Source organism: Xenopus laevis, chromosome 2L (assembly GCF_017654675.1).
Source record: "Xenopus laevis strain J_2021 chromosome 2L, Xenopus_laevis_v10.1, whole genome shotgun sequence".
NCBI lineage: Eukaryota > Metazoa > Chordata > Amphibia > Anura > Pipidae > Xenopus > Xenopus laevis.
In genome coordinates this window covers 10,653,774-10,681,182 of record NC_054373.1, presented here as the reverse complement: position 1 = coordinate 10,681,182, position 27,409 = coordinate 10,653,774, and the positions used below count along the sequence as shown (strand labels likewise).

At 40.3% G+C, this 27,409-nt stretch overlaps 1 protein-coding gene across 3 annotated transcripts in view; it reads right to left on the bottom strand.

Annotated features, from left to right (window-relative positions):
* The window catches only part of dscam.L (Down syndrome cell adhesion molecule L homeolog), a 325,765-nt gene that overhangs the window by 38,681 nt on the left and 259,675 nt on the right, over positions 1 to 27,409 (bottom strand). For all 3 annotated transcript variants that reach the window (XM_041581120.1, XM_041581121.1, NM_001096544.1), the window contains 4 exon segments: positions 23,979 to 24,155; positions 19,120 to 19,150; positions 12,365 to 12,477; positions 5,077 to 5,226 (listed from right to left, as the gene is read on the bottom strand). In XM_041581120.1, coding sequence (XP_041437054.1) covers positions 5,077 to 5,226; positions 12,365 to 12,477; positions 19,120 to 19,150; positions 23,979 to 24,155 — 471 coding nt within the window.

Below are 27,409 nucleotides of genomic sequence, written 5' to 3'. Positions count from 1 at the left end.
AAAATAAAGGCGTTTTATCCTCACTTGAATTTTCAACCTCCTCTTTTTTTCCTATATCGTTCTGATTTTAAAAGAATTCTGTCAGGTTTGTCAGTTCCCTGAGAAATTGTAATTTTAGGACGACTAGACTTTCAGCATCTTTCATCTCTCTGAAATACAAATATAATCCTATTCTTCATCCTTTCAGCAGTGTCATATCTAATGCTGAACTGAGCACCTTCTACTTACAGCCGAGCTGCTACAGCCACTGCAATATTACTTCCATCTCAACTATTCTCATTTCACTTATCAGTGACATTTTAAAGGAATTGTTCCCCTTTAAATGAGCTTTTAGTATGATGGAGAGAGTGATATTCTGAGACAATTTGCAATTGGTTTTCATTTTTTATTAATTGTGGTTTTTGATTTATTTGGCTTTTTATTCAGCAGCTCTCCAGTTTGCAGTTTCAACAGTCTGGTTGCTAGGGTCGAAAATATCCTAGCAACCATGCATTGAATAGGAGACTGGAATACGAATAAGAGAGGCCTGAAAGAAAAATGAGTGACCCCCATTTGAAAGCTGGAAAGAGTCCGAAGAAAAAGGCAAACAATTAAAAAACTATAAATAATATATAATGAAGCTATTATTTAACATACTAAAAGTTAACCTAAAGGAACAGTTCAGTGTAAAAATAAAAACTGGGTAAATAGGCTGTGCAAAATAAAAAAATGTTTCTAATACAGTTAATTATCCACAAATGCAATGTATAAAGGCTGGAGTGACTGGATGTGTAACATAATAGCCAGAACTCTACTTCCTGCTTTTCAGCTCTCTAACTCTGAGTTAGTCAGTGACTATAAGGGGGGCCACATGGGACATAACTGTTCAGTGAGTTTGCAATTGATCCTCAGCATTCAGCTCAGATTCAAAAGCAACAGTTATGACCCATGTGACCCCCCCTTCAAGTCACTGATTGGTTAGGGTAACCAGTCAGTGTAAACCAAGAAAGTTGAAAAGCAGGAAGTAGTGTTCTGGCTATTATGTTACACATCCAGTCACTCCAGCCTTTATACATTACATTTTTGGCTAACTAACTATATTAGAAACATTTTTTATTTTGCACAGCCTATCTATTTACCTAGTTTTTATTTTTACACTGAACAATTCCTTTAAAGGGAACAACCCCTTTAAAGGGGTTGTTCACCTTTTGAATGAACAGTTAGTATGATGTAGAGAGTAATATTCTGAGACAACTTGCAATTGGTTTTATTTTTTTATTAATGTGTTTTTTTTTAATTATTTAGCTTTTTATTTAGAGGCTCTGGTTGCTAGGGTTCAAATTACCCTAGCAACCATGCATTGATTTGAATAAGAGACTGGAATATGAATAGGAGAGGCCTGAATAGAAAGATGAGTAATAAAAAGTAGCAATAACAATACATGTGTAGCCTTACAGAGCGTTTATTTTTTAGATGGGGTCAGCGACCCCTATTTGAAAGATGGAAGAAGACAAATAATTAAAAAACTATACAAAATAAAAAATGAAGGCCAATTGAAATCCATTCTATAACATACTAAAAGATAACTTACAGATGAACCCCCTCTTTACAAAACCCCCCACATTGCAGCACAAAGAGCAAAGGTACTTCGCTTGATACTTTATTCTCTTGACAGAGATTACAGATTACGGCTGGATTTTAAAGCCCAATAAAACATTACAACAATGTGATACAAGTTTATCTGTTTAGATTTGAGTCATGGGGGTGGTCTCATGAAGAAAGGCAATATTCTGATGCTGCAGGATTTCTTTTCAGCGCTATAATCAATTAATCATACCCCTAAAAGCTTCTCCAAATAAACCAATTCATTATTAAAAGCATTTGCAGCTGATTAAAGGGATGCAAATCGCTCACTAGGCATTAGATTAGCAAATTACAATTACAAAATACTTCTTTCTCCTTTGAGAATCAGAGAAAAAGGGAATTTCACAGAAACATGGTTATTTTTTTTCATTTTAAATGAAAATTAAAAGCTACAGGATCAGTATTTAGGGAAATATAAATAATAAATATGGTGTGTGATGTGAGTGCAGCTATCAATCTGAACAGCCACTGACTAGGCAATGAGAAGAGGTCTCAAAATATCGCCCCCACCCCCATATAGATTGCAACAGGACTGACCCAACATACAGGCACTTTACATACAAACAGGTAACAGAGTAATTCATAAGAGTCTAAATATAGAGAAAACAGTCACTAAATCTGGGGTGGAAGGACCACCTTGTCGTTATAAAGCAGAATTGTATAAGATCTTGTCACTATCTGTCACCATATAAAGGCACAAGGCTGCAGGCTGAGTTATACAGGGAACTCTGAGTATCACTCATGTATTATAAGGGATAATGTACCCCCTACTGTAAATGATAAGGATATTAGAAGTCACTGAGGGGTTGTTCTGTGACCATATAAAGGCACAAGGCTGCAGACTGAGTTATACAGGGAACTCTGAGTATCACTCATGTATTATAAGGGATAATGTACCCCCTACTGTAAATGATAAGGATATTAGAAGTCACTGAGGGGTTGTTCTGTGACCATATAAAAGGCACAAGGCTGCAGGCTGAGTTATACAGGGAACTCTGAGTATCACTTGTGTATTATAAGGGATAATGTACCCCTACTGTAAATGATAAGGATATTAGAAGTCACTGAGGGGGTTGTTCTGTGACCATATAAAGGCACAAGGCTGCAGGCTGAGTTATACAGGGAACTCTGAGTATCACTCATGTATTATAAGGGATAATGTACCCCCAACTGTAAATGATAAGGATATTAGAAGTCACTGAGGGGTTGTTCTGTGACCATATAAAGGCACAAGGCTGCAGGCTGAGTTATACAGGGAACTCTGAGTATCACTCATGTATTATAAGGGATAATGTACCCCCTACTGTAAATGATAAGGATATTAGAAGTCACTGAGGGGTTGTTCTGTGACTATATAAAGGCACAAGGCTGCAGGCTGAGTTATACAGGGAACTCTGAGTATCACTCATGTATTATAAGGGATAATGTACCCCCTACTGTAAATGATAAGGATATTAGAAGTCACTGAGGGGTTGTTCTGTGACCATATAAAGGCACAAGGCTGCAGGCTGAGTTATACAGGGAACTCTGAGCATCACTCGTGTATTATAAGGGATAATGTACCTCCTACTGTAAATGATAAGGATATTAGAGGTCACTGAGGGGTTGTTCTGTGACCATATAAAGGCACAAGGCTGCAGGCTGAGTTATACAGGGAACTCTGAGTATCACTCGTGTATTATAAGGGATAATGTACCCCATACTGTAAATTATATAGTGAATAGTGTATAGGTTATTGTAAAATATAAGTATATTATAAGTCACCAAGGAGTTCCATGCCCATATGAAAGCATTTTTTTACAATAGGGGTTAAATTATTTATTATAATACATATGTTTCATTGAGTCATGTGAAAGAAAAGATATCATGAAGCTCCGATTATAACTGATGATACCACTAAAAATAGTTTATATAGTGAATAAATTACCCCCTCTTGTAAAATATAAGGATATTATAAGTTACCGAGGAGTTTCATGACCATATAAAAACACGAGGCCGAAGGCCGAGTGTTTTTATACAGGTCATGTAACTCCAAGGTAACTTAGAATATCCTCATATTTTGCAACTGGGGGTACTTTATTTATTATAATACACAAGTTTCAGGGAGTCACGTGACAGAAATGACATCAGAACTCACCGTTTATAACTGATGACATCAGAACTCACCGTTTATAAGGATATAATTTACAGGATATTCATGGCTTTTGTGTATTATATAGTGAATAAAGTACCCCCTCTTGTAAAATATAAGGATATTATAAGTTACCGAGGAGTTTCATGACCATATATAAACACGAGGCCGAAGGCCGAGTGTTTTTATACAGGTCATGGAACTCCGAGGTAACTTATAATATCCTCATATTTTCCAATTGGGGGTACTTTATTAATTATAATACACAAATTTTAGTGAGTCATTTGACAGAAATTACATCACTACTCACCGTTTATAACTGATGACATCACTACTCACCGTTTATAAGGATATCATTTACAAGATATTCATGGCTTTTGTGTATTATAAGGATATAACTAACAGCATATTGCTGGCTCTTTATATTATACTATTTCTATATTATAAGGATTTTAGAATGTACCCAAGTGTTTAGTGACCATTAGTGATGGGCGAATTTGCGCCGTTTCGCTTCGCCGCGAAATTCGCGAAACGGCGAAAAATTTGCGAAACGGCGAAAAATTCGCAAAACGGCGAAAAATTCGCAAAACGGCGCCGGCGTCTCGTTTGTGACGCCGGCGCCCGTTTTTTCGACGCCGGCGCCCATTTTTGACGCCGACATCCGTTTTTCGAAAAAAACATTTTTCGACGCCGGCGAATTTTTACCGCGAATTTTCGCGGGCGTTTCGCGAATTTATTCGCTCTGCGCGACTCGCGCAAATTCGCCGCGAATTCGCGCCTGGCGAATAAATTCACCCATCACTAGTGACCATATAAAGGCACAACACGTTAGAGAGCTATTATAAAAGCCCAGGAACTCTGCAGTGAATTTGTATTTGAAAGCAGGGGTGCATTATCTCTTATAATATACTATCCAGAATGCTCAGGACCTGGGGTTTTCCTGATAAGGGATCTTTCCATAATTTGGATCTTCATACCTTAAATCTACTAGAAAATCATGTAAACTTTTTTTGCTTCCAATAAGGATTAATTATATCTTAGTTGAGATCAATTATTACAAGGAACTGTTTTATTACTACAGAGAAAAAGGGAATAATTTTTAATAATCTGGATGATTTCGATAAAATTGAGTCTATGGGAGACAGCCTTTCGGAGCATTCTGGATAACGGGTTTCCAGATAACGTATCCCATACCTGTACAAGTTTTACATGTGAGTAAGCACAGGTTATAACATCACTACGCATTATTTATTAGGGTATATTTCAAAGGTTATTAGTGGCTTCTGTGTATAATAATGATAATAATAAAACAGGCTACTTACTTGTTCCTGGCCGGGCATCAGAAACATCGACCAGAGGCCCGGTAGCCTGTGACACCGACTGGTAATGCACCGTGTGGGTAACCGTTAAAGACTTCTGTTTGGACGACTCTCCAAAATCGGCATCCGTCAATAGCACCGTAGACCTGTCATCTGTTAAGAGAGATGTTGAGATTTACTGCTGTTATTTGAAAGAAAAAAGATTAACTCTTAAAATAAAAAAAATAAATACTCAGACTCTACAGCCACCCAAGGAGTGTTAATCAATTATAAAGGAAAAAGGAAAGAACCTTGTGTTGTGACTGTATCGATTCACTAGGCCTCCTATATTTCGAAACACTTCCCCTAATATTTGTAACAATGATAATGGTTACTCAGTTTCTATCCGTTGTATAGTTTGAAAGGGATAACCTTACCTGCCTAAATTACCCGACTTGATACTTTGTTTCAAGTCTTTAAGGGCTCTTACTCACGAGCGTTTTTACCTGCGCTCCCCTGCGTTCCGTTTTTCTGCGTTCAGCCGCAGGGGAGCGCAGGAATAGACGCATTTCATTATTTCAAATGGGGCTGTACTCACACAGGCGCATGTAGGCGCCGAACGCAGGTTGAGACGCAACATGCTGCATTTTTCCTGCGTTCGGCGCCTACATGCGCCTGTGTGAGTACAGCCCCATTTGAAATAATGAAATGCGTCTATTCCTGCGCTCCCCTGCGGCTGAACGCAGAAAACCGGAACGCAGGGGAGCGCAGGTAAAAACGCTCGTGAGTATGAGCCCTTAAAGTGCCAATACTATGTAAAACTCCAATTGATTCATAAATTAATTATATTCGCTCTTAATGTTTTATCAACCAACTTAACTAATGTATAGGTTATTGCTACAATGCATTAAAGTGCACAGTATAAAGTGACCTGTGCAATCAATTGTGCTTTGATTTTTAAATTAATCGGGTGTGTTCTAATTTATAAAGTGCCGTGTGCAATTAATTGATTCACCAATTCATTTGATCTAAGGTACACCATTTCAAAGTGACTTGTGCATAAATTAACTGAAATCTAAAAAAGTTAATTAATATGATCACAATCATGAACCCTTAGTTATCAACCTTTTAATTAAAAGTTAAGGAAAGGCGAAAATTGTATAGAGGGTGGAGTTGCTCCCAAGATTCTAGCCAATCGTTTTTCCTAAGTCCCTAGGAGCACCACAAAGATGTAGATGTAGAAAAGGCTAACTTAACCTACAAAACCGCAAACCCCACAGTCCTTGGAATAGAAAATAGATAAGTAAAAGAGTCTGAGAAAATGAATAATAAAATTGAAAGTTTCAGTAGTCTCAATCCCACCCCACCATCCGGTGATTTTTAAGCTAAAATCAAGGAGACCGTCAGTTGCCCTGACGTACGTTTCACAATTCGCTTTTTCAAAAGGCAATTGGATTGAGATTTACTGGTGCTGAACGAGCGTTAAAGGAGAAGGAAAGGCTAAAAGTAAGTAAGCTTTATCAAAAAGGTCTATATAAATATACCAGTAAACCCTCAAAGTAATGCTGCTCTGAGTCCTCTGTCAAAAGAAACACCACATTTCTTCTATTGTGTACTCATGGGCTTCTGTATCAGACTTCCTGTTTTCAGCTTAAACTTCCAGGGCAGGGCTTGAGCATGCTCAGTTTGCTTCTCTCCCCCTCCCTTCTCTGTTGTAATCTGAGCCCAGAGCTATGAGTGAGCAGGGAGAGACTCAGGCAGGAAGTGATGTCACACCAAGCTAATATGGCAGCTGCTATCCTAAACAAACAGAGAGCTTCTAGAGCTGTTTACTCATGTATGGCAAAGAATTCTACAGAATACATATAGTGATATAGCCAGTGGCGGAACTACCGGGGGAGCAGGGAGTGCGAGCAGGCCAGGGCCCGCACCCCCTCGGGGCCCCTCGGCAGTCCGTGCGCCACTGAGAAATGCGGGCTAATGCGGCGGTACGGAGGGGGCGGGGCCCGGCTGTGCGTCACGCACCAGGGCCCGCCCCCCTCAACGAACACTACTGGATATAGCTTGTACTTTTATGGCTAATCTATAGGCAATAAACTGCAGGACCCTACGGGGGTTATTTACTAATGCAGAAATCTAAAATCTGACTTTTAAAAAATCATGACTTTTTGAAAATTTATTAAACCCCAAGGATGGAAAAGTCCGGCATCTCAGACCTGTCGAGGTTGCATATAAGTCAATGGGAGAAGTCACCATTATTTTGTGATGTGCGCTGGGTTTTGTGCAATACCCCGAAGTTTTCAGGCAAAAATTTAAGTTTTCGGGTGAAAAATCCGAAAAAGTCATGAAAATCTAATTTTTTCCCACAAAGCAAATTTTCCGGAAAATCTAATCAACCTAAAAACCCGAGCGGATTTGATCTGAGTTTGTAGCAGAAAATATTGAGATAAATTTGATAAATTTGACTTCGATAAATAACCCTCTACGTGTGAATGGCAATTTGCCTGGATATTTTAAAACCAAACCTGGATTATAAATTGGATTTCACACAGCAGTTCTGGCGATTAAGTGACGTTTCACTTCTGAGACATATGAGAATAAATTGCTACTTGCTGTATATAAATCTTAGTTAAATAAAGTGAAGCCAAGCATAAATTCACGTGAAACTGCTGTGGGATGGCAATGGTTTTGCTTACAAGGCAATAGAAGCCATTAGTAGACGTTATAACTAAATCTTAAACAGGACATTCCTCAAGCCCATCATTCTAACAGTGTTTGGAAATACTGCGTTGTGTGATATCCAAGGTCATCTTTCATTTTCTGGAATCCCCTGACCCTTAGGTGCAATACTGAGTCGCACACTCTCTATTACCTGCATCGCATTATAACAGCAAATTCAATCATGAAAGGCAATTTGAAGAGATGGTGCTGGTAAATTTGCTGGCTGACTGCTATACAGTATACAAGAGCTTAAAAGAACAGTAACACCAAAAATAAAGTATCTTAAAGTAATGAAAATATAGTGACATGTATTAAACTACACAGCAGCTTATTTATATAAACTATAGTAGTACTTATCTGTTATCTACTGTGTATCCTGTGCTTGAATGGCTGCCCCATGGCTACACAGCAGCTTGTTTATATAAACTATAGTAGTACTTATCTGTTATCTACTGTGTATCCTGTGCTTGAATGGCTGCCCTCATGGCTACACAGCAGCTTGTTTATATAAACTATAGTAGTACTTATCTGTTATCTACTGTGTATTCTGTGCTTGAATGGCTGCCCGCATGGCTACACAGCAGCTTGTTTATATAAACTATAGTAGTATTTATCCGTTATCTACTGTGTATCCTGTGCTTGAATGACTGCCCCCATGGCTACACAGCAGCTTGTTTATATAAACTATAGTAGTACTTATCTGTTATCTACTGTGCATCCTGTACTTGAATGGCTGCCCCCATGGCTACACAGCAGCTTGTTTATATAAACTATAGTAGTACTTATCTGTTATCTACTGTGTATCCTGTGCTTGAATGGCTGCCCCCATGGCTACACAACAGCTTGTTTATATACTGTAAACTATAGTAGTACTTATCTGTTATCTACTGTGTATCCTGTGCTTGAATGGCTGCCCCCATGGCTACACAGCAGCTTGTTTATATAAACTATAGTAGTACTTATCTGTTATCTACTGTGTATCCTGTGCTTGAATGGCTGCCCCCATGACTAGACAGCAGCTTGTTAATATAAACTATAGTAGTCTTTCTGAAGCAAACTTGTTTACTATAAAAAATATAGACCAATTGAAAAGTTGCTTTGAATTAGTCATTCTAAAACATACTAACAGTTTATTTAATGGTGAACCGCCCCTTTAAATACCGCACAAACACAATAAAATCTGTAAGTAACCCTGATTTCTGTTTAACGTCTCTACTCTATATCTACTACTCTTCCCTCCCTCGCCTTCCTCTGCTGCGCTACTCTATATGTGTGTGTCACATGTTCCTATTAAACCTGTTCCACCTGAGTGATCTCATGTTCCCTTTAATGCGGTTGATGGTACAAGAGCAAGGCTGAGTTTTGGTAACCCCAGAATGATTATAGGATTTGTTGTACTGACATCATCTTGTTATACATAATGGAAATGGTGTCAACAAATAAATGAAAAAGAGACAGAGTCTGTATGAAGGAACTGCTGTTCTTTGCTTATTCTCCGGCTGAAGGACTTTGCTTGTTTCTCCAGCTCAAGATACAGTATTTGTATATATTATAAAATCAATGGATAAAGCAATGGGAAGCCTGACATGAGGAAGGAAAGTGCATCTGGGAGAGACATAAAATCATCCCCGTGCCATTACTGTGACATGGATTCCCAATCACCGGCCAAACTTATCATAGAACGAAGGGGTTTAGACCAGACAGAGAGTCAATTCAGTGTCATTTACGTTTTCGCCTAAAACACAAGTTTAAAATCGCACTTTTGGGTAATGATTACACTATTTATTCTGCCCAGTGCTGGCTTTCCAAAATGGTTAGTGCAAACGATATGTAATGGTAAATATGGTATTAAGAATCTACTGATACAGTATATGGCAAAGAGGAGACCATTGTGCTCTGGTTACAGATTGAGTTTGGGGTTTATAGACTTCAGACATCAGCAATGAGCCCATGGTTAAGTGTAAAGACACATTAGGCTGTACAACTTACCTACGTGTTAATAAATATCCAACTTTTACTTTACGCATGACTTTGGGGATTTTAGGAGTGCCCTTTGCTCATAGCCTGAGATTAGTGATGGGCGAATAAATTCAGCAGGTGTGAAATCGCGGCGAATTGCAGCGTTTCACCGCCGGTGAAAAAATTCGCATAACTCCCGCGAAAATTTGTCGGCGTCAAAAAAAACTGGACGCGCATCGGAAAAGTCGCTCGCGTCAAAACCTTTGCGCATCAACACTATTCGGACGCCCATTGACATGGGCAATTTTATCAGCAGCCTTAAAGGAACAGTAACACCAAAAACTGAAAGTGTTTTAAAGTAATGAAAATACCATGTAGTGTTACCCTGCACTGGTAAAACTGATGTGGTTGCTTCAGAAACACTACTATAGTTCATATAAACAAGCTGCTGAGTATTGCTACACAGCAGCTTATTTATATAAACAATAGTAGTGTTTATGAAGCAAACACAGCAGTTTTACTAGTGCAGGGCAACACTGCATTTTATTTTTATTACTTTAAAACAATTTTATTTTTTGATGTTACTGGTCCTTTAAAGCTGATAGGTAAGTGGATCAGGGCCTTATCCAGTAGTGAAGAAACGGCCAAATAATATAATAGAAATATACAGGAATAAACAGCAGAGATGGGGGATCAGAGTAGGAAGGATACGAGTAAATGAAATAAAACAGAAGAGTTTCTGGCTCAGGGATAGGCAGCAGGTGAAACACACGTTGGTTTGATGGAAAGTTTTAGGGGAAGGGTCAGGGTGAGTATATAAGACTCATGAAAGTTCAGTGAGATCTTACAGCAGTATATAAACAACACACACGTGTGCTGGAAACATTCCATTTAACCATTAAAATTCACATTTGACAAGAGAGATGAATATTTTGCCCAAACAAGGCGGCAGTCAGACCGTACTCCAAAGCTTCATTTTAAACCTTTATACAAGATATGAGCCGGATTATTTGTCAAGAAAGTCTCAGCAGAGTCCCCGTGAGCTATTAACCCTACACAATGCCTTCTGAGTTAAACACAGCAGTGATAATAATATATATATAAATATATATATAATAATAGAATAAATAAACCAGAACTTGACTTTTCAGACTATACAAGGAGGAGGCAAATGATTTGGCAAATCTCTGATTGGTTCATCAGGTCTCCCAGGCTTCCCCTATTTATTGTATATCCCTCTCAATTGAGTGACTGAGAAATGCTTCGCAAAGAAGAGACCGGAAACGGGAAATATGAGATTTAGTGATTGGCGAATATTTCTGTGTTTTGCCACCGGCGAACCAATTTGCGAAACTATCACAAAAATCCAGTGAAACTCCCGTGAAACTTCAGCAAAACTCCAGCAAAAATTTGCCTGCGTCAAAAAGATTTGGATGCGCATTGGAAAAGTCACTCGCATCAAAACCTTTGTACGTCAACACTATTCAGATACCCATTGACTTTAACCCCAGCGTCAAAATTGAGGCAAATTAACGGAGGCTTTAAAATTGACGCGGGCGTCAAAATTCGAGTATCGCCACCAGCGAAACTGCTGCGACAAATTCACTGGCGGATTTTGCACGCGTCAAATCCATCAAGTGTCAAAATTATTCGGACACCCATTGACTTTAACGCCAGCGTCAGAATTGACAAAAAGGGGACAAAAAGATTTTGACCACACCCATTTTTTGTGGACACACCCACCTAATTACCATTACAAAATTTGGCAGGTTATGAATGTTTGAACTAGGGATGCAAAAGATTCGGCCGAATACTGAACCAAATCCTAATTTGCATATGAAAATTAGAGATGGGAAGGGGAAAACATTTTTTACTTCCTTGTTTTGGGACAAAAAGTCATGCGATTTCCCTCCCCGCCCCTAATTTGCATATGCAAATTAGGATTCGGTTCGGCCGGCAGAAGGATTCGGCTGAATTTAAATCCTGCTGAAAAAGGTAGAATCATGAACCGAAACCTGCATTCGGTGCAATCCCTAGTTTGAACACATTTCTGTGGATTTTATGTGTTATTACAGTTTTGCTAATGAAGGAGAATTGCCCTTTAAGCTGTGAGTCACAGTTTCCCCAAGAGACCTGCTGATCTTAAATTGTTACAATTGTTTCATTGCTTACCTTAAAGTGTTACAAGAGTATCCAAGTGCACCTGCCATATATTCTAGGCTCTTTACCTTGACGTGGTATGGTGGCTTATCAATTAATATTAAAAAAAACCTTGTTTTTTAAATTTACATGCACTTGCATATTTACTTGAATTACTCTAAATATTTTGAAATTTGCCTTAGACATCTCCCCCTTTTTTGTCTCTGTCAAAAGCCTATTAAGTTAGAAACGTTGTATCTTTTTCTAGTGTCAGTGCAGGAAATCAAGGAGAAAGTCGGGACGTTTCAGTAACAATCCGTGACTGTGGGTTGAGCTGTCAAAATCGGGACTGTCCCGCGAAAAACGGGACAGTTGGGAGGTATGTTTGGGGTACCAGGGCCCCAACCTATGAAATTGTTTGCATTGCTTGTGTTCGTCCCCTGTAAATCAGATAATATTCAGATAACATTCAGTATAAATAGATAGAACCTACCAATTGTCTCCATTGTGTCCCGTTCCTCTATAAGGAGCTGAGCTCGCGGGATATCAATGTGCATCCGTAGAGTCTGCTGCTTATTCAGTGTGTCCGAGGTCCGAGTATTTTTGCTATGAAAGAAAAAAAAAGAAATGCCCGGATTAAAGAGACTATTAAAAAGTTTGTGAACATGAGGAAATAAAGGAGACTGCAGCCCTGGATTTAATGGAGTAAGTCTGAGAGGCCCAGGAAGGTGCAATTTGTCAGCAGCCGCAGAAATAAAACCAGTCATCGTGAATGACGTAACGTTACATTTCTGCTCAGTCAGGAGTCCGTACAGATGGCGCAGAGTCTCTCAAAGATACAAGCGAACGGGTAAAAATGCCCAGGGGCAACTTTATTTTTTCCCCAGTGTCAGCTAATGACCAAAATAAAAAGAGCAACGAAACAAATACAAATAAGGAACAGTACAATGATCTGTAACAGTATATGAACTAACACTCAGCATTCTCTGCATCATGTTTTCCTTATGCTCCACAGAAGAGCTCAGTTGTAGGGTGGCCAATGGTTTGATTCTAGCCAGGGAACTACAGGTATGGGACCTGTTATCCAGAAAGCTTGGGACCTGGGGATTTCCAGAAAAGGCTCTTTCCTTAATGTGGATCTCTATGCCCTAAAGGAGAAATAAAGCCTAACTAAAGAAGTAGCTAGAAAGGTTGTACATCATATTTTATGCTTCTGTACCAGCCCAAGGCAACCACAGCCCTTTAACAGTAAAGATCTGTGTCTCCAAAGATGCCCCAGTAGCTCCCCATCTTCTTTTCTGCCGATTCACTGCACATGCTCTGTGCTGCTGTCACTTACTGAGCTTAGGGACCCACTCACAATATACAGTACACATAGAATAGAAATGTCACAATATAAGGCTGATTAGTAATTAATACAGATAATTACTACATGGCAGCACAGAAACCAGTGCAATTAGCATCAGAATTGAATAATCAGCAAACCTGTAGCATCAGCTTATATTACAGCCAGGGAAGCTCATTTTCTGCTGGATAATTAGTGACGAGCCCTAAGCTTAGCTTCTCAACAGCCAATCAGAGCCCACTGAGCATGTGAGTGTCACAGACACTTTCCAAGATGGTGACCCCCTGTGACAAGTTTGAAGTCCTGGATCATTGCTGCTATTGACAAGCTGAAACTTTAGCCTCGTGCAATAAGTTCACTATATAAAATATAGCATTTTTAGCCATATTAATTTTTAGGATTTAGTCCTCCTTTAAATCTACTAAAAAAAAGTAAGCCTTGATTAAACCCAATAGGATTGTTTTGCATCTAATAAGGATTAATTATATCTTAGTTGGGATCAAGTACAAGGGACTGTTTTATTATAACAGAGAAAAAATAAATAAAATCTGAATTATTTTGAATGGAGTCTATGAGAAACTCAGCACCCAGTGCTGCAAGGTAGTGATGGGCGAATAAATGTGCCTGGTGCGAATCTGTGATCAATTTCTATGTTTCTTTGCCTGCGAATATATTTGCAAAACTCCTGGGAAAATTTGCCAGTGTCAAAAAAATTTTGGACGCGCGTCAACACTATTCGGACGCCAATTGACTTTAACGGCACTGTCAAAATTGACGGACATTTTTCACGTATTTTTCGCCATTTCACAAATTTCTTTGGAAATTCACGAATTTTCCAGCGAAGCGAAACGATAGAAATTCGCCCATCACTACTGTAAGGCAGTGATGGGCTTTCTGAGATTTGCCTGTTCCTGGAGTACGGCAGAGGCAAGATAACTCTGACACTCAAGTAGCTGAACTGCAAAAGGTTCCCTAACCCATGAAATGTACATTCCAGATGAGGAAGTGAAATACAATGAAGCTGGTTATTTCATTAACTCTCTCTTAATTTCCAATAAACAGCGCCGCCAATATACTGTATATCCCTATACAGCACTTTTTGGATTCACCTTAGTGTGCGAAGCTGCCTAATTCATTCATTAATTCAGTATTGATTAAACTAAAAGTATTGCACATTTCCAGTAAATAGCTCTTGTGCAATGGAAACCTGTTTTTCAGACTTTTTCAGACTGCAATGAATGGCTCCGAAATTCTGGACCAGAATGTGAGATCCACAACTGTATGTGGTCAAACAAATGCACAGGCTGCATCTTTTTCCACTGAGGATTTGCTTGGAAACTAATACATGTAAACACCAAAAGCTCTATTTGTAATTTTGGTTTTGTGTTCTTAGTGTTGAGTTTTGGATATGGAAAGCACGAGTCCTGGCTGGACAAAAGTCCAAAAGTCAACTCAACTGGACTTGCTGTGTTTTTCTTGGAGAAGTTTTACCAGTCATCCAATTGGCTTTCTCAATTGAGAATTGAATTAAGAAAGCCAGTTGGATGCCTAGTGAAACATCTTCAAGAAAACAGCAAGTCCAGTTGATTTGACTTATTTCTACAGATGACTTAGTGCAGTAATCCCCAACCAGTGGCAGCATGTTCAGCATGATGCTCACCGACCCTTGGATGTTGCTCAGGGCCGGAACTAGGGGTAGGCAGAAGAGGCACCTGCTTAGGGCGCAACAACAGGGGGGTGCCAGGCACATATCTATAAATCCATTTTCTGCCTCTAGTCCCTGTTCGCTGCCCTGTGTCCTGCTGTCCTATCTTCCCTCTGTGGTGCTCTCCTCCCCTCTCCTCCAAGCAGATGCTCTCCCCTCCCTCCCAATGCTCTCCCCTCCATCCCCTCCCCTCCGACACTGTCCCCTCCGCCCCCTCTCCTCCAACACTCTTCCAGCGCTTGCGTTTGGACACACTTGCTTTGAGATGCTTAGAGATGGGGGAGCTGGCTGGCTGGGTTTCCTAGGGCGCCCGGTCGGCTTGGCCCGGCACTGGTGTTGGTCAGTGGTATAGTAGCAGAAGTTTCAAGGACCAATCTTCCAAGCAGACTGGTTAGTTAAAAAGTATTTTTATTTCAGTGCACTAGGATACAGCCTAACGTGTTTCGTATCAATAGGATATTTAATCATAGGCTACCTATACGGTTATCCGCTCCCTCAACTGAAGGTTCAGGACGGTGCACCTGGACCCCTTCTCCAAATTGGTGAGTTCTTACTTTGAGACCTGAGATTTCTACTGCAAATGATCACCTATTAGTGTTCTATTTTGATAGTAGCAGAAGTTGTTGAGATGGTTGAGGCCCACAACTGAAAACATGGAAGATATGAACTGCAGCTCTAATAGAAGTGGTGCAGTGGATAAAGCCCCAGAGTTGAAGATTTAGGAGTGGATAAAACCTGCAACTTCATTTAAAGAAAAAGGAGTGGCTCAGTTGATAAATGGACATAACTCCAGATCTAGCAGAAGGAATGATTTAAAGGACCAGTAACATCAAAAAAATTTTTTTTTAAAATTCGTTAGTATAGAAAGAAATAAAAACACCAAGACAATTTAAACTTTAAAATAGCAAAGCCTTTATTAAGAAATATCTTTCAGAAACTCCACTTCCTGTCCTCTACAGAAAAGGCGGCAGGGCGACCTATCGTGCGGTGCTCGATTTCTTCTCCCATATTCTACTGACAGCTTGTGGAAGGTGATGTCGGGGCTGCTGGAGGAACAAGTGCTTGGGTACAACAGCAGCTGGAAACCTTTGTGGCATACTTATTCACCAGGCTGGAAACTGGGAGCAGAATGGGCAGCATGGAGTTCAGGGACTCACTGGTTCTGTACAGATCCCTCTGTTCGGTTCAAATTCTCCAGGGCGCTCTGTGTGTACTGCAAGCAGTATAGTCAGCAGGTGACTCCATGATGCCCATTCTGCTCCCAGTTTCCAATAAGTATGCTGCAGAGGTTTCCAGCTGCGCCGACATCACCTTCCACAAGCTGTCAGTAGAATATGGGAGAAGAAATTGAGCACCGCATGTTGGATCATCGTCACCCTGTCACCTTTTCTGTAGATTACAGGAAGTGGAGTTTCTGTATGTTATTTCTTAATAAAGGCTTTGCTGTTTTTAAAATTCATTTAGTCTTGGTGTTTTTATTTCGTTCTATACTAACGAATTTGTAAAAAAATTTTTTGATGTTACTGGTCCTTTAAGTTGACCATACTCAAAAACTCCTGCATGTGGTCTTGTGGCCTCTCCCAGAGGGTTATTTATAAACACTGGGAAAATTTGCACCTGGATAGCAACCCATAGCCGTCAATCAATGATAGCATTTTCAGTCAGCTGCAGGTAGAACAAGAAAAGCAAACCTCAGATTCTGCCATGAGTTACTGCCCAGGTGTTTATAAATACAGTAACATTACTCCTTTTCCTGCTGTGGCCGCTCAGGTCCAAAGGCCAAGGTGTAGTAGCAACCCCTGCAGTTACTGTACATGTATGATAAAGACCATTAAAGTGTGTATCTATCAATGCTATAGGCACGGCCATTTTCATATACAGGTATAGGACCTGTTATCCCAAATGCTCTGGACCTCTAACGGATCTTTACGTAATTTGGATCTTCATACCTTAAAGCAGGGGTCCCCAACCTTTTTTACCCGTGAGCCACATTCAAACATAAAAATAGTTGGGGAGCAACACAAGCATGAAAAAGTCCCTTTGGGTGCCAAATAAGGACAGTGATTGGCTAAATGGTAGCCCCATGTGGACTGGCAGCCTACAGGAGGCTCTACTTGGCACTATACTTAGTTTTTATGCAATTAAATCTAATAAGCACCTGCTTTGAGGCCACTGAGAGCAACATCGAAGGGGTCAATGAGCAACATGTTACTCATGAGCTACTGATTGGGGATCACTGCCTTAACGGGATACTGTCTTGGAATAACATGTTTTTTTCAAAACTCATCAGTAGAATTCTGCACTGAAATCCATTTTTCAAAAGAGCAAACATATTTTGTTATATTTAATTTTGAAATCTGACATGGGGCTAGACATATTATCAGTTTTCCAGTTGCCCCAAGTCATGTGACTTGTGCTCTGATAAACTTCAGTCACTCTTTACTGCTGTACTGCAAGTTAGAGTGATATCACCCCTCCCTTTCCACCCCCCCCCCCCAGCAGCCTAATAAAAGAACAATGGGAAGGTAACCTAATAACAGCTGCCTGGTAGATCTAAGAACAGCACTCAATAGTAAAACCAGGTCCCACTGAGACTGATTAGTTACATTAAGTAGGAGAAATAACAGACTGCCAGAAAGTAGTTCTATCCTAAAGTCACATGACTGGGGCAGCTGGGAAACTGACAATATGTCTAGCCCCATGTCAGATTTCAAAACTGAATATAAAAAAATATGTTTGCTCTTTTGATAATTGGATTTCAGTGCAGAATTCGGCTGGAGCAGCCCTATTAATTGATGCATTTTGAAAAAAACATGTTTTCCCATGACAGTATCCCTTGAGTTCTACTAGAAAACCATGGAAACATTAAATAAACCCAATAGGCTGGTTTTGCTTCCAATAATAATTAATTATACTTTAGTTGGGATCAAGTACAAGCGACTGTTTTATTATTACAGAGAAAAATGAAATCATTTTTAAAAAATTGGATTATTTGGATAAAACTGAGTCTATGGGAGACGGCCTTTCCATAATTTGGAGCTTTCTGGATAATGAGTTTCCGGATCTCATACCTATATAAAAAAAAAACTTACTTTGTTAGAAGCATTGCTCAATATATAAAAACTGCTACTGTCAATGCATTATTGCCTCATGTGTGATGTCCTATAGATAAGTGTCAGGCACAGCTCACCAGTGGGGGAGATTTTTGGGATTAGAATGATTGGAAACAGGCAGGTTTAGCAGTGCAGGCCCTTATGACAGGAGAATGAAGCAGCAGTAAAGCCAATCAAAGCTTCCCAGGGATTAGGCATCAATACAAATAAAGGCAAGGGAGTTAAATGAAACCTGACAATTACTCTCTGCCAAGCAGATCAGATAAGAAGGATTTGCAGGCAGTTGTCAGCAGATTTACACCAGCCTTTGCTCCTGGAATACACACAAAGCTAAAGCAAGAGCTGGATTTATGGGAAGGACATTCACTGCATTGCCTGAATATGTTTATATAAACGCTGAGTAGGTGTATATGTTATTCTGCACATTAGGCATTGTTTGCCTGTGTATTTACATCACTTCATTAGAAAGAAAGTTGTTTTTGTTTTTCCAATCCATTAGGGTAGGACTACGCGGACACTTCCGATGCGCTGCAACAAATCCCACACTGAAGATCAGGTCAGTTAGTAAGAGATAAAGGGTAAATACTTGCTACTAGGGATGCGCCAAATCCATTTTTTTAAGGATTTGGCTGAATCCTTGAATCGTTTGTGAAAGATCTGGCCGGATCTGAACCCTAATTTGCATATGTAAATTAGTGAAATGGGGGGAAATAGAAACGTGTGCACAGCGTTTGGCTAAAAAAATTTGACTTTCTGGTTTGTGTGACAAAAAAAAATCAACTGATTTTTTTGGATGTAGATTCAGCTCGATCAGGCACTTGGATTCAGCTGAATCCTACTGAAAAAGTTTGAATCTTGGTCGAATCCTGAACTGAATCTTGGATTTGGTTCATCCCTACTTGCTACCCTAGATATTCTTGGAACTATGGCTGGATGGCTGATTTAACAGTGCTTTCACATATCTGTGTATCGGACCAAATGTTGCAATTCAAAGGCTTGAGTCCAAAAAAAGTCCAAACACCAATGGGCTAGAGGCAGAGGCACAGAGCAGTTTGGAATTGTAAGTCAAAACATATGTTTCTTACCTCATGAGCATTTCGGCCAAACTTTTTGCATCTGTAACATAAAGAAATAGCAGTCAATATATATAACACACGGGTTGAGCTTGGCATAAATAACTTGTCATTATCATAAGTTCAATAAAAAAATATATAGATGGAAGGATAAAGGATAAAAGTATAAGGCTCGCTATGAGCAGATGGTTGGGAAACCAGTGTATTATCATCTCGTATGTATTGGTTTTATAATTATTGTTGGGTTTCTTTATGAAATGCTTTTCTTTGTATATGATTATTATTATCCCATATAGCACCAGCACATTCCACAGAGATGACTTTATCAATCCCAGTGGATGTTTACAATCTAAGGTCCTTATCACATTCACATTAGTCTCTGCACCAGTAGAGCTTACAATCAACAGTCCCTTTCACATTCACATTAGTCCCTGCACCAGGGGAGCTTACAATCTAAGGTCCCATCACATTCACACACACAGTAGGGTCAGTTTTATCAGGAGCCAATGAATCTGTATGTGAGTGAGAACAGGAGGAACACAGAGAACCTGGAGGAAACCCACAGAAGCACTAGGAGAACATACAAACTCCTTGTAGATGGTGACATGCCTGAAATAAAACTGTCTGGAACCCACAAAGTTACCTAACAACACTGAATATAACATTATTGGACTTCTTTTAGATGGACTTGATACTCATTGTAACAAAACAAAGTCACTTATTCATAGAAATACATTCATTGTGATTAAATAAAAATGTGAATTTTTCAAATGCCAATGAGTTTATGTATGTACCATCTGAAATCCCATTAATGAATGGTTCAGTGGGCAGCGCTGTGGTGCTGGGTTTGATTCCAGCCAGGGCAGTACCTGCAAGAAGTGTGTATGTTCTGTTTGGGTTCTTTGGTTTCCTTACATAGTTACATAGTTACATAGTTACATAGTTACATAGTTACATAGTTACATAGTTACATAGTTACAAAGTTACAGAGTTACATAGTTACATAGTTAAGTTGGGTTGAAAAAGACCAAAGTCCATCAAGTTCAACCCCTCCAAATGAAACGCAGCACCCATACACACACACTCATACCAACCCCTCCATACACTCCAAACACAGGCAGATTAATTGGCTCCTGATAATATTGACTATAGTGAATAAGAGACTAGGGATGCACCAAATCCAGGATTCAGTTTGGGAATCGGCCAAGATTCAGCCTTTTTCAGCAAGATTCGGATTCGCCAGAAACCTTGTGCCTGCCCGAACCAAATCCTAATTTGCATATGTAAATTAGGGGCATGAAAGGAAATCACATGACTTTTCGTTCCAAAACAAGGAAGAGAAATTTTTTTTTTACCACTTTTTCCCTACCCGTCCCTTATTTAGATATGCAAATTAGGATTCAGTTCGTTATTCCCAAATAGTGGATTCGGTGCATCCCTAATAAGGACCTTAGACTGTAAGCTCCATTGGTGCAGTGACTGCTGAATAGTCTCTGTAAAGACCTTTGTAAAACAGTAGCTGTAATTATAAATGGATTTTTGGGTGGTAGCGGGGTTATTCTTCCTCTATATAACTCTGTATTTATGCATGGACAGACAAAATCATGTATTTTAGGGCACAGACAATAGTGTACATATCTTCAGCATAATGCTGGGTTATCTCCATCTAATTCTGAAACCCCCCAAACACATTAAACTGGATGAATAGAGATACCAGAGCTTATGAGCTCTTCATGTGTTTCATCCCCATTTCCTCATGGAACACATTCTTCTTCTTGAATGAAATCCATACACACACACATACACACACACTCAAACCAACCCCTCCATACACTCCAACCACAGGCAGATTAATTGGCTCCTGATAATATTGACTATAGTGAATAAGATAGAGACTAGGGATGCACAAAATCCAGGATTCAGGTCGGGAATCGGCCAAGATTCGGCCTTTTTCAGCAAGATTCGGATTCACCAGAAACCTTGTGCCTGCCCGAACCAAATCCTAATGTGCATATCCCCACCCCTCATTTACATATGTAAATTTGGATTTGGTTCGTTATTCGTCCGAATCCCAAATTGTGGATTTAGTGCATCCCTAATAAAGACCTTAGACTGTAAGCTCCATTGGTACAGTTACTGCTGAATAGTCTCTGTAAAGACCTATGTAAACACACTGTGGAGGTAATATAAATGGATTTTTGGATGGTAGTGGGGTTATTCTTCCACTTTATAACTCTATATTTATGCATTGACAGATAAAATCATGTCTTTTAGGTTACAGACTATAGTGTACATATCTTCAGCATAATGCTGGGTTATCTCCATCTAATTCTGAAACCCCCCAAACACATTAAACTGGAGGAATAGAGATGCCAGAGCTTATGAGCTCTTAATGTGCTTCATCCCCATTTCCTCAAGGAACACATTCTTTTTCTTGTTATGGAAACTGCCACATCTCCTGTTTTTCAAACAAAGACCAAGGTTATCTGACCTCTCTGACTATCAACAAAGGAAAAAAAAGGGGTGATTGTGCACAAAGCAGCCATTAGCCTCCGCACAGAAAATAATGAAAGAAACAGAGAGCCGGTGGCTCGTTTTACAGGCGTGTAAATAATAAATGGCAGCAGCGAGCTCCAAATAAAGACACTTTTACACTTTCTGCTGGCAGTGATGAGCTTGGTGAGATATTCAGTGACACGTGTATCTTTATACAGTAAGCTGCGGAATTCAAATCCATGGCACTTGGCACTTGGCACGCTGCAGCCTGAAATGCAGTAATCCAAGAAGCTCAGCTCAGGAGAAGTGGGAAATCTTGCATTATGGTAATTCCCAGCAAAAGAAGTGGCAGTCAGCTCTTTTGGGCCAGTCGATATTTTCTCTGTAGCTCGGCAGAAAATTCATCATGAAAGAGCGGGCTGTGACCCCTCCCTCTCTCGGGGCGAATGATGTCCGGCACAATGCAGCAAACAACTGTATATATATTATCTTTATGCTCTTTATGAACTAGAGTTCCCCAAATAACCAAGGCTGATATTAGGGTACATTGAAATGGTCCTCCAGTTTTAAAGGGAACACTAGCGAAGTCTGCCTGGGGCCCCCACTTCACTCTTGTCAACACTGTAACTTATTCATTAAATACACACAGGTGATATGGGTGGTTGCAGGTCTATGAACAGGGGCGTAACTAAAGAGGAAGCAGACCCTGCGGCTGCAAGGGTTCCCAGGAGGTATAGGGGGGCCCCATGAGGCCCTAATTAATGTGCCATTTCAATATACATTGGTAAAACAGAAAACCTCAGGGGCTCTAAAATGAATTTGCTAGTTATGTCTATGAAAACAAGACTCACAAAAGATATATCCATCTACCCCCCAGCTTGCATACTTACTTTCCAGTGGCATTGGGCACATACAAACCTGACACACACTATTTGCCATTGCAGTGAATGGAAACTTTCTATACCAGCAGGTGCGCTCCGCCAATGAGGCGAGCTGAGGCGCTCGCCTCAGGCGGCAGCTCCAGATAAGTTTCCAGGGGCGGCAAAAAGCCGCTCCTGTCACTTTAAAGAGCCGAATTTCCGGTTTTGAAACCGGAAATTCGGCTTTACTAGTGCGAGAGAGCGCAGTTGCGCTCTCCGCACTAGTGTTTCTGCGAGGGGAGGGGCGGCATTTAAGGAGCCACCTCAGGCGGCGTCTTTATTAGAATCGGCGCTGTATACCAGTGATCCCCAACCAGTAGCTCGTGAGCAACATGTTGCTCTCCAACCCATTGGATGTTGTTCCCAGTGGCCGCAAAGCAGGGGCTTATTTTTGAATTCCAGGCTTGGAGGCAAGTTTTGGTTGTATAAAAACCAGTTGTACTGCCAAACAGAGCCTCAATGTAGGTTGACAATCCACATAGGGGCTATCAAATGGCCAATCATAACACTTATTTGGCACGCCAAGAACAATTTTCATGCTAGTGTTGCTCCCCAACTCCTTTTACTTCTGAATGATGCTCACAGGTTTAAAAGGTTGGGGATCCCTGTTCTATACAGTATATACAGTATAATTCACCAATAAACCATGCTCTATCCGTATATGAGCTTCTGCTGCTGCCTTGGGGGCAGGGGATATGATATATGAGGATGTAAGTGATGGGCCAATTTCAGTTTCGCTTTGCCGTAACATTCCCAGCGAAATTTGGCAAATGGTGAAAAATGTGTTAATTTCCTGCGAAATTTGCCAAACTGCGAAAAATGCTATTTTTTTTCAAGCCGGCGACAATTCTGATGCGCATTAAAGTCAATGGGTGTCTATTAATTGTCGCCGGTGACAATTCCGATTCCTTTGACAATTTCGACGCCGGCGACAATTAATAGGCACCCATTGACTTTAATGCGTGTCTGAATTGAAAAAAATTGCGTTTTGCAAATTTTTTGCAGTTGGGTGAATTTCGCAGGAAATTTACCATTTGCCAAATTTGAGAATTTTCCAGCGAAACGGGAGAAATTCGCCCATCACTATGTGTGACACAAAGCAAAGACAGGGAATCCAGGTGTGTGTCCCTCATATATTATATATCATATATCATGTATCCTGCCCCCAAGGCAGCAGCAGAAGCTCAAATTACAACAATTTGGACGCTGTCAAATTTTTCGAGGCAATTTCGCAAATTAATTTGCCGGTGGTGAAACGCGGAAATTAGGTAAGAATTTGCGCTTGGCGAATACATTTTCCCATCACTAGTCACACATGTTTCTGAATACACACACCCAGAGATGTAGACACACCATGACACACAACTCTATATGCACTCCAAGCCTTTGAGTAGTGATCTGATTGTACACCGAGGCTTGGCACGTTAGGGCACATACCTGAATGGCTCTACTTACCTCTCAGTCTTTTGAGCCTTTGCTCCCGCCGCCTCCTCCTGACAAGCAGCAGTAGTGCAAATAGCAGCAGGACTCCAATCAGGATGCAGGAAATAGTAACCAGCATCTTTATCCCCTTGTTGTTACTCATTCCTTCCTCACTCGCCTCAACCGATTTAACGAGAGGGGGGATTGTACCTGTAAACAGAGCGAGTTATATCATTAACCCAATTGAATAAGACAAGAGATCTGTTCTTCTCACAAGTCCTGTCCCATGAACATGAAACATTTATATATCAGCCTGGATATTCTCTTCATGATTTTATACACAAAATGTTTCAATTCTCCATCCTTTTCAGCAGGGTCAGACTGGGCCGACAGGACGCTGGGTAAAAACTCAATGAACTCCACTGACCAGACCCAACCTCCCGAAGTACAACACTGCTTATTACCAATCTGGTACTTCTCAATCATTCTTTAAAGAGATACTGTCATGTTTTTCCAAAAATTTATCAGTTAATAGTGCTGCTCCAGTAGAATTCTGCACTGATATCCATTTCTCAAAAGAACAAACAGATTTTTTTTATATTTCATTTTGAAATCTGACATGGGGCTTGACACATTGTCAGTTTCCGAAGTGCCCCCAATCATGTGACTTGTGCCCTGATAAACTTCAGTCACACTTTACTGCTGTACTGCAAGTTTAATTGATATCACCCCTCCCTTTCTTCCCAGCAGCCAAACAACAGAACAATGGGAAGGTAACCAGATAGCAGCTCCCTAACACAAGATAACAGCAACCTGGTAGATCTAAGAACAACACTCAATAGTAAAATCCAGGTCCATTGAGTAGGAGAAACAACAGCCTTGACAGTCTACCCTCATAATTTAAGTCTTCCATCCAGTTTAGTTGCACTTAGTCTCTGCACTCTCTCCAGCTCATTTATATCCCTCTTAAAGGGATACTGTCATAGGAAAAACATTTTTTTTTCAAAATGAATCAGTTGATAGTGTTGCTCCAGCAGAATTCTGCACTGAAATCCATTTCTCAAAACAGCAAACAGATTTTTTTTATATTCAATTTTGAAATCTGACATGGGGCTAGACATATTGTCAATTCCCCAGCTGCCCCAAGTCATGTGACTTGTGCTCTGATAAACTGCAATCACTCTTTACTGCTGTACTGCAAGTTGGAGTGATATCACCCCCTCCCTTTCCCCCCCCCAGCAGCCAAACAAAAGAACAATGGGAAGGTAACCAGATAACAGCTCCCTAACACAAGATAACAGCTGCCTGGTAGATATAAGAACAACACTCAATAGTAAAAACCCATATCTTACTGAGACACATTCAGTTACATTGAGAAGGAAAAACAGCAGCCTGCCAGAAAGCATTTCTCTCCTAAAGTGCAGGCACAAGTCACATGACCAGGGGCAGCTGGGAAATTGACAAAATGTCTAGCACCGTGTCAGATTTCAAAATTGAATATAAAAAAATCTTTTTGCTCTTTTGAGAAATGGATTTCAGTGCAGAAGTCTGCTGGAGTAGCACCATTAACTGATTTGCGTTTTGAAAAAAACATGTTTTCTGATGACAGGATCCCTTTAAGGACTGGAGTCCAAAACTGCCCCCATACTCCAGATGAGGCCTCACAGGGACCTATAAAGAGGCAGAATTATGTTTTCATCCCTTGAGTTAATGCCCTTTTTTATACAAGACAGAACTTTATTTGCTTTAGTAGCCACAGAAGGACACTGCCCAGAATTAGACAACGTGTTATCTACAAAAACCCCAAGATCCTTCTCAGTTAAGGAAACTCCCAACACACTGCCATTTAGTGTATAACTTGCATTTATATTTTTATTTTTGCCAAAGTGCATACCCTGCATTTATCAACATTGAACCTCATTTTTCAGAATATTAAAGGAGAAAGCTCTCTCTGTTTGTTTAGGATAGCAGCTGCCGTATTAGCTTGGTGTGACATCACTTCCTGCCTGAGTCTCTCCCTGCTCACTCATAGCTCTGGGCTCAGATTACAGCAGGGAGTGGAGTGTCAAGCTCTCCAGTCTCGAGCTGCATCCTTTCCAAAATGGCAGCGCCCATGATCCACGTGGACCGACGCCGCAGTGATGACGTCACGTGCCTGGTGTGAACTTTGAAAATAAAACTACTTCCCGGTCATGGATTCGATGCTCGAATATAGGAATTGCTGAATCATTTTCCTGGGTTTCCTATATTCCATAATTCTTATTTCCTGGCTTCCTGACCCTTGGCTTGACCCCGATTCCGATTCTTGCTGCCTGTCTTATTGAACACTTGCCTGAACTTGACTACGCTTACGCCTGACCCCTTTTGGATACCGCAAACTTGGACTTTAACCCTAAGGGCAAGGCCAGACGTGGCGTTTTTACGCTGCATTTTTAAAAAAGCTCCGCCAGGCGTAAATACTCATAAACTGCACTACCACTGAAACGAATGGAAAACGCACTATGGCAATTCACACAGGGCACTTGCAAGCCGGGATCCGCCACAGGATGCCAGTATTGGTGTTTTTCATCAGAAACGCCAATACGTCAAGAAACTACCAAATCAATAGACTAGTCACTGGAATATAATCTGCACGTTTAAAACCACACTTTGTGTAAATACGCAGAGTATGTTAAATATGGCGTCTAAATTCTCAATGAGAACAATGAGAAGTGCATGTTGGGAAAAGAAAGCCACATGCTGAAAAACATGTTGACAGTCGCGTGTGGTTTCAGTGGCGTATTTACGTCAGGCGTTCTTTTTTAAAAACAGGAAGTCTGATACAGAAGCCCATGAGTACGCAATAGAAGGAAAGAAATGTGGTGTTTCTTTTGGAAGAGGAGTCAGAGCAGCATTACTTTGAGGGTTTAATGATGTATTTACATAGACCTTTCTGATAACACTTAATTTTAGCCTTTCCTTCTCCTTTAACGTCTACCTGACACAAAAGGTCCTTCTATAATGAACTTCTCCTTTAACTGATACTCAGACAGCAATGCGGATAATTATTCAGACACTGAATTAAACATTTAATATACAAAGCACTTCGGGAGGGGTGTTTTCTCCTCTCTGAGTCCAAAGCTCATACCAGAAGCTCAAACCTCTCGGTAGAAGTGATTCATGCGTTGTTCAGTAAATAAGGCTGATTCATGCTCGACGGCAGAATTTCTGCTTCGATTCGCTCGGCTTTCCTGCTGAAATCAATTGTTGTTTTTATAGATCTGCAAATCACGCAATTAGAAGATGCCATTTGCATATGCAAACTCATAATTATTTCATTTCTACAGCACCATCACAGCAGCACCCTTCAGTTACTTCCCAGGGAAAAGTAACACAAAGCAGCACCTCGTGCCAAGCCAACGATGTACTAATGATATCGTTTTTTTAATAGGATGGGTCACCTTTACGTTAACTTTTGGGGCAGG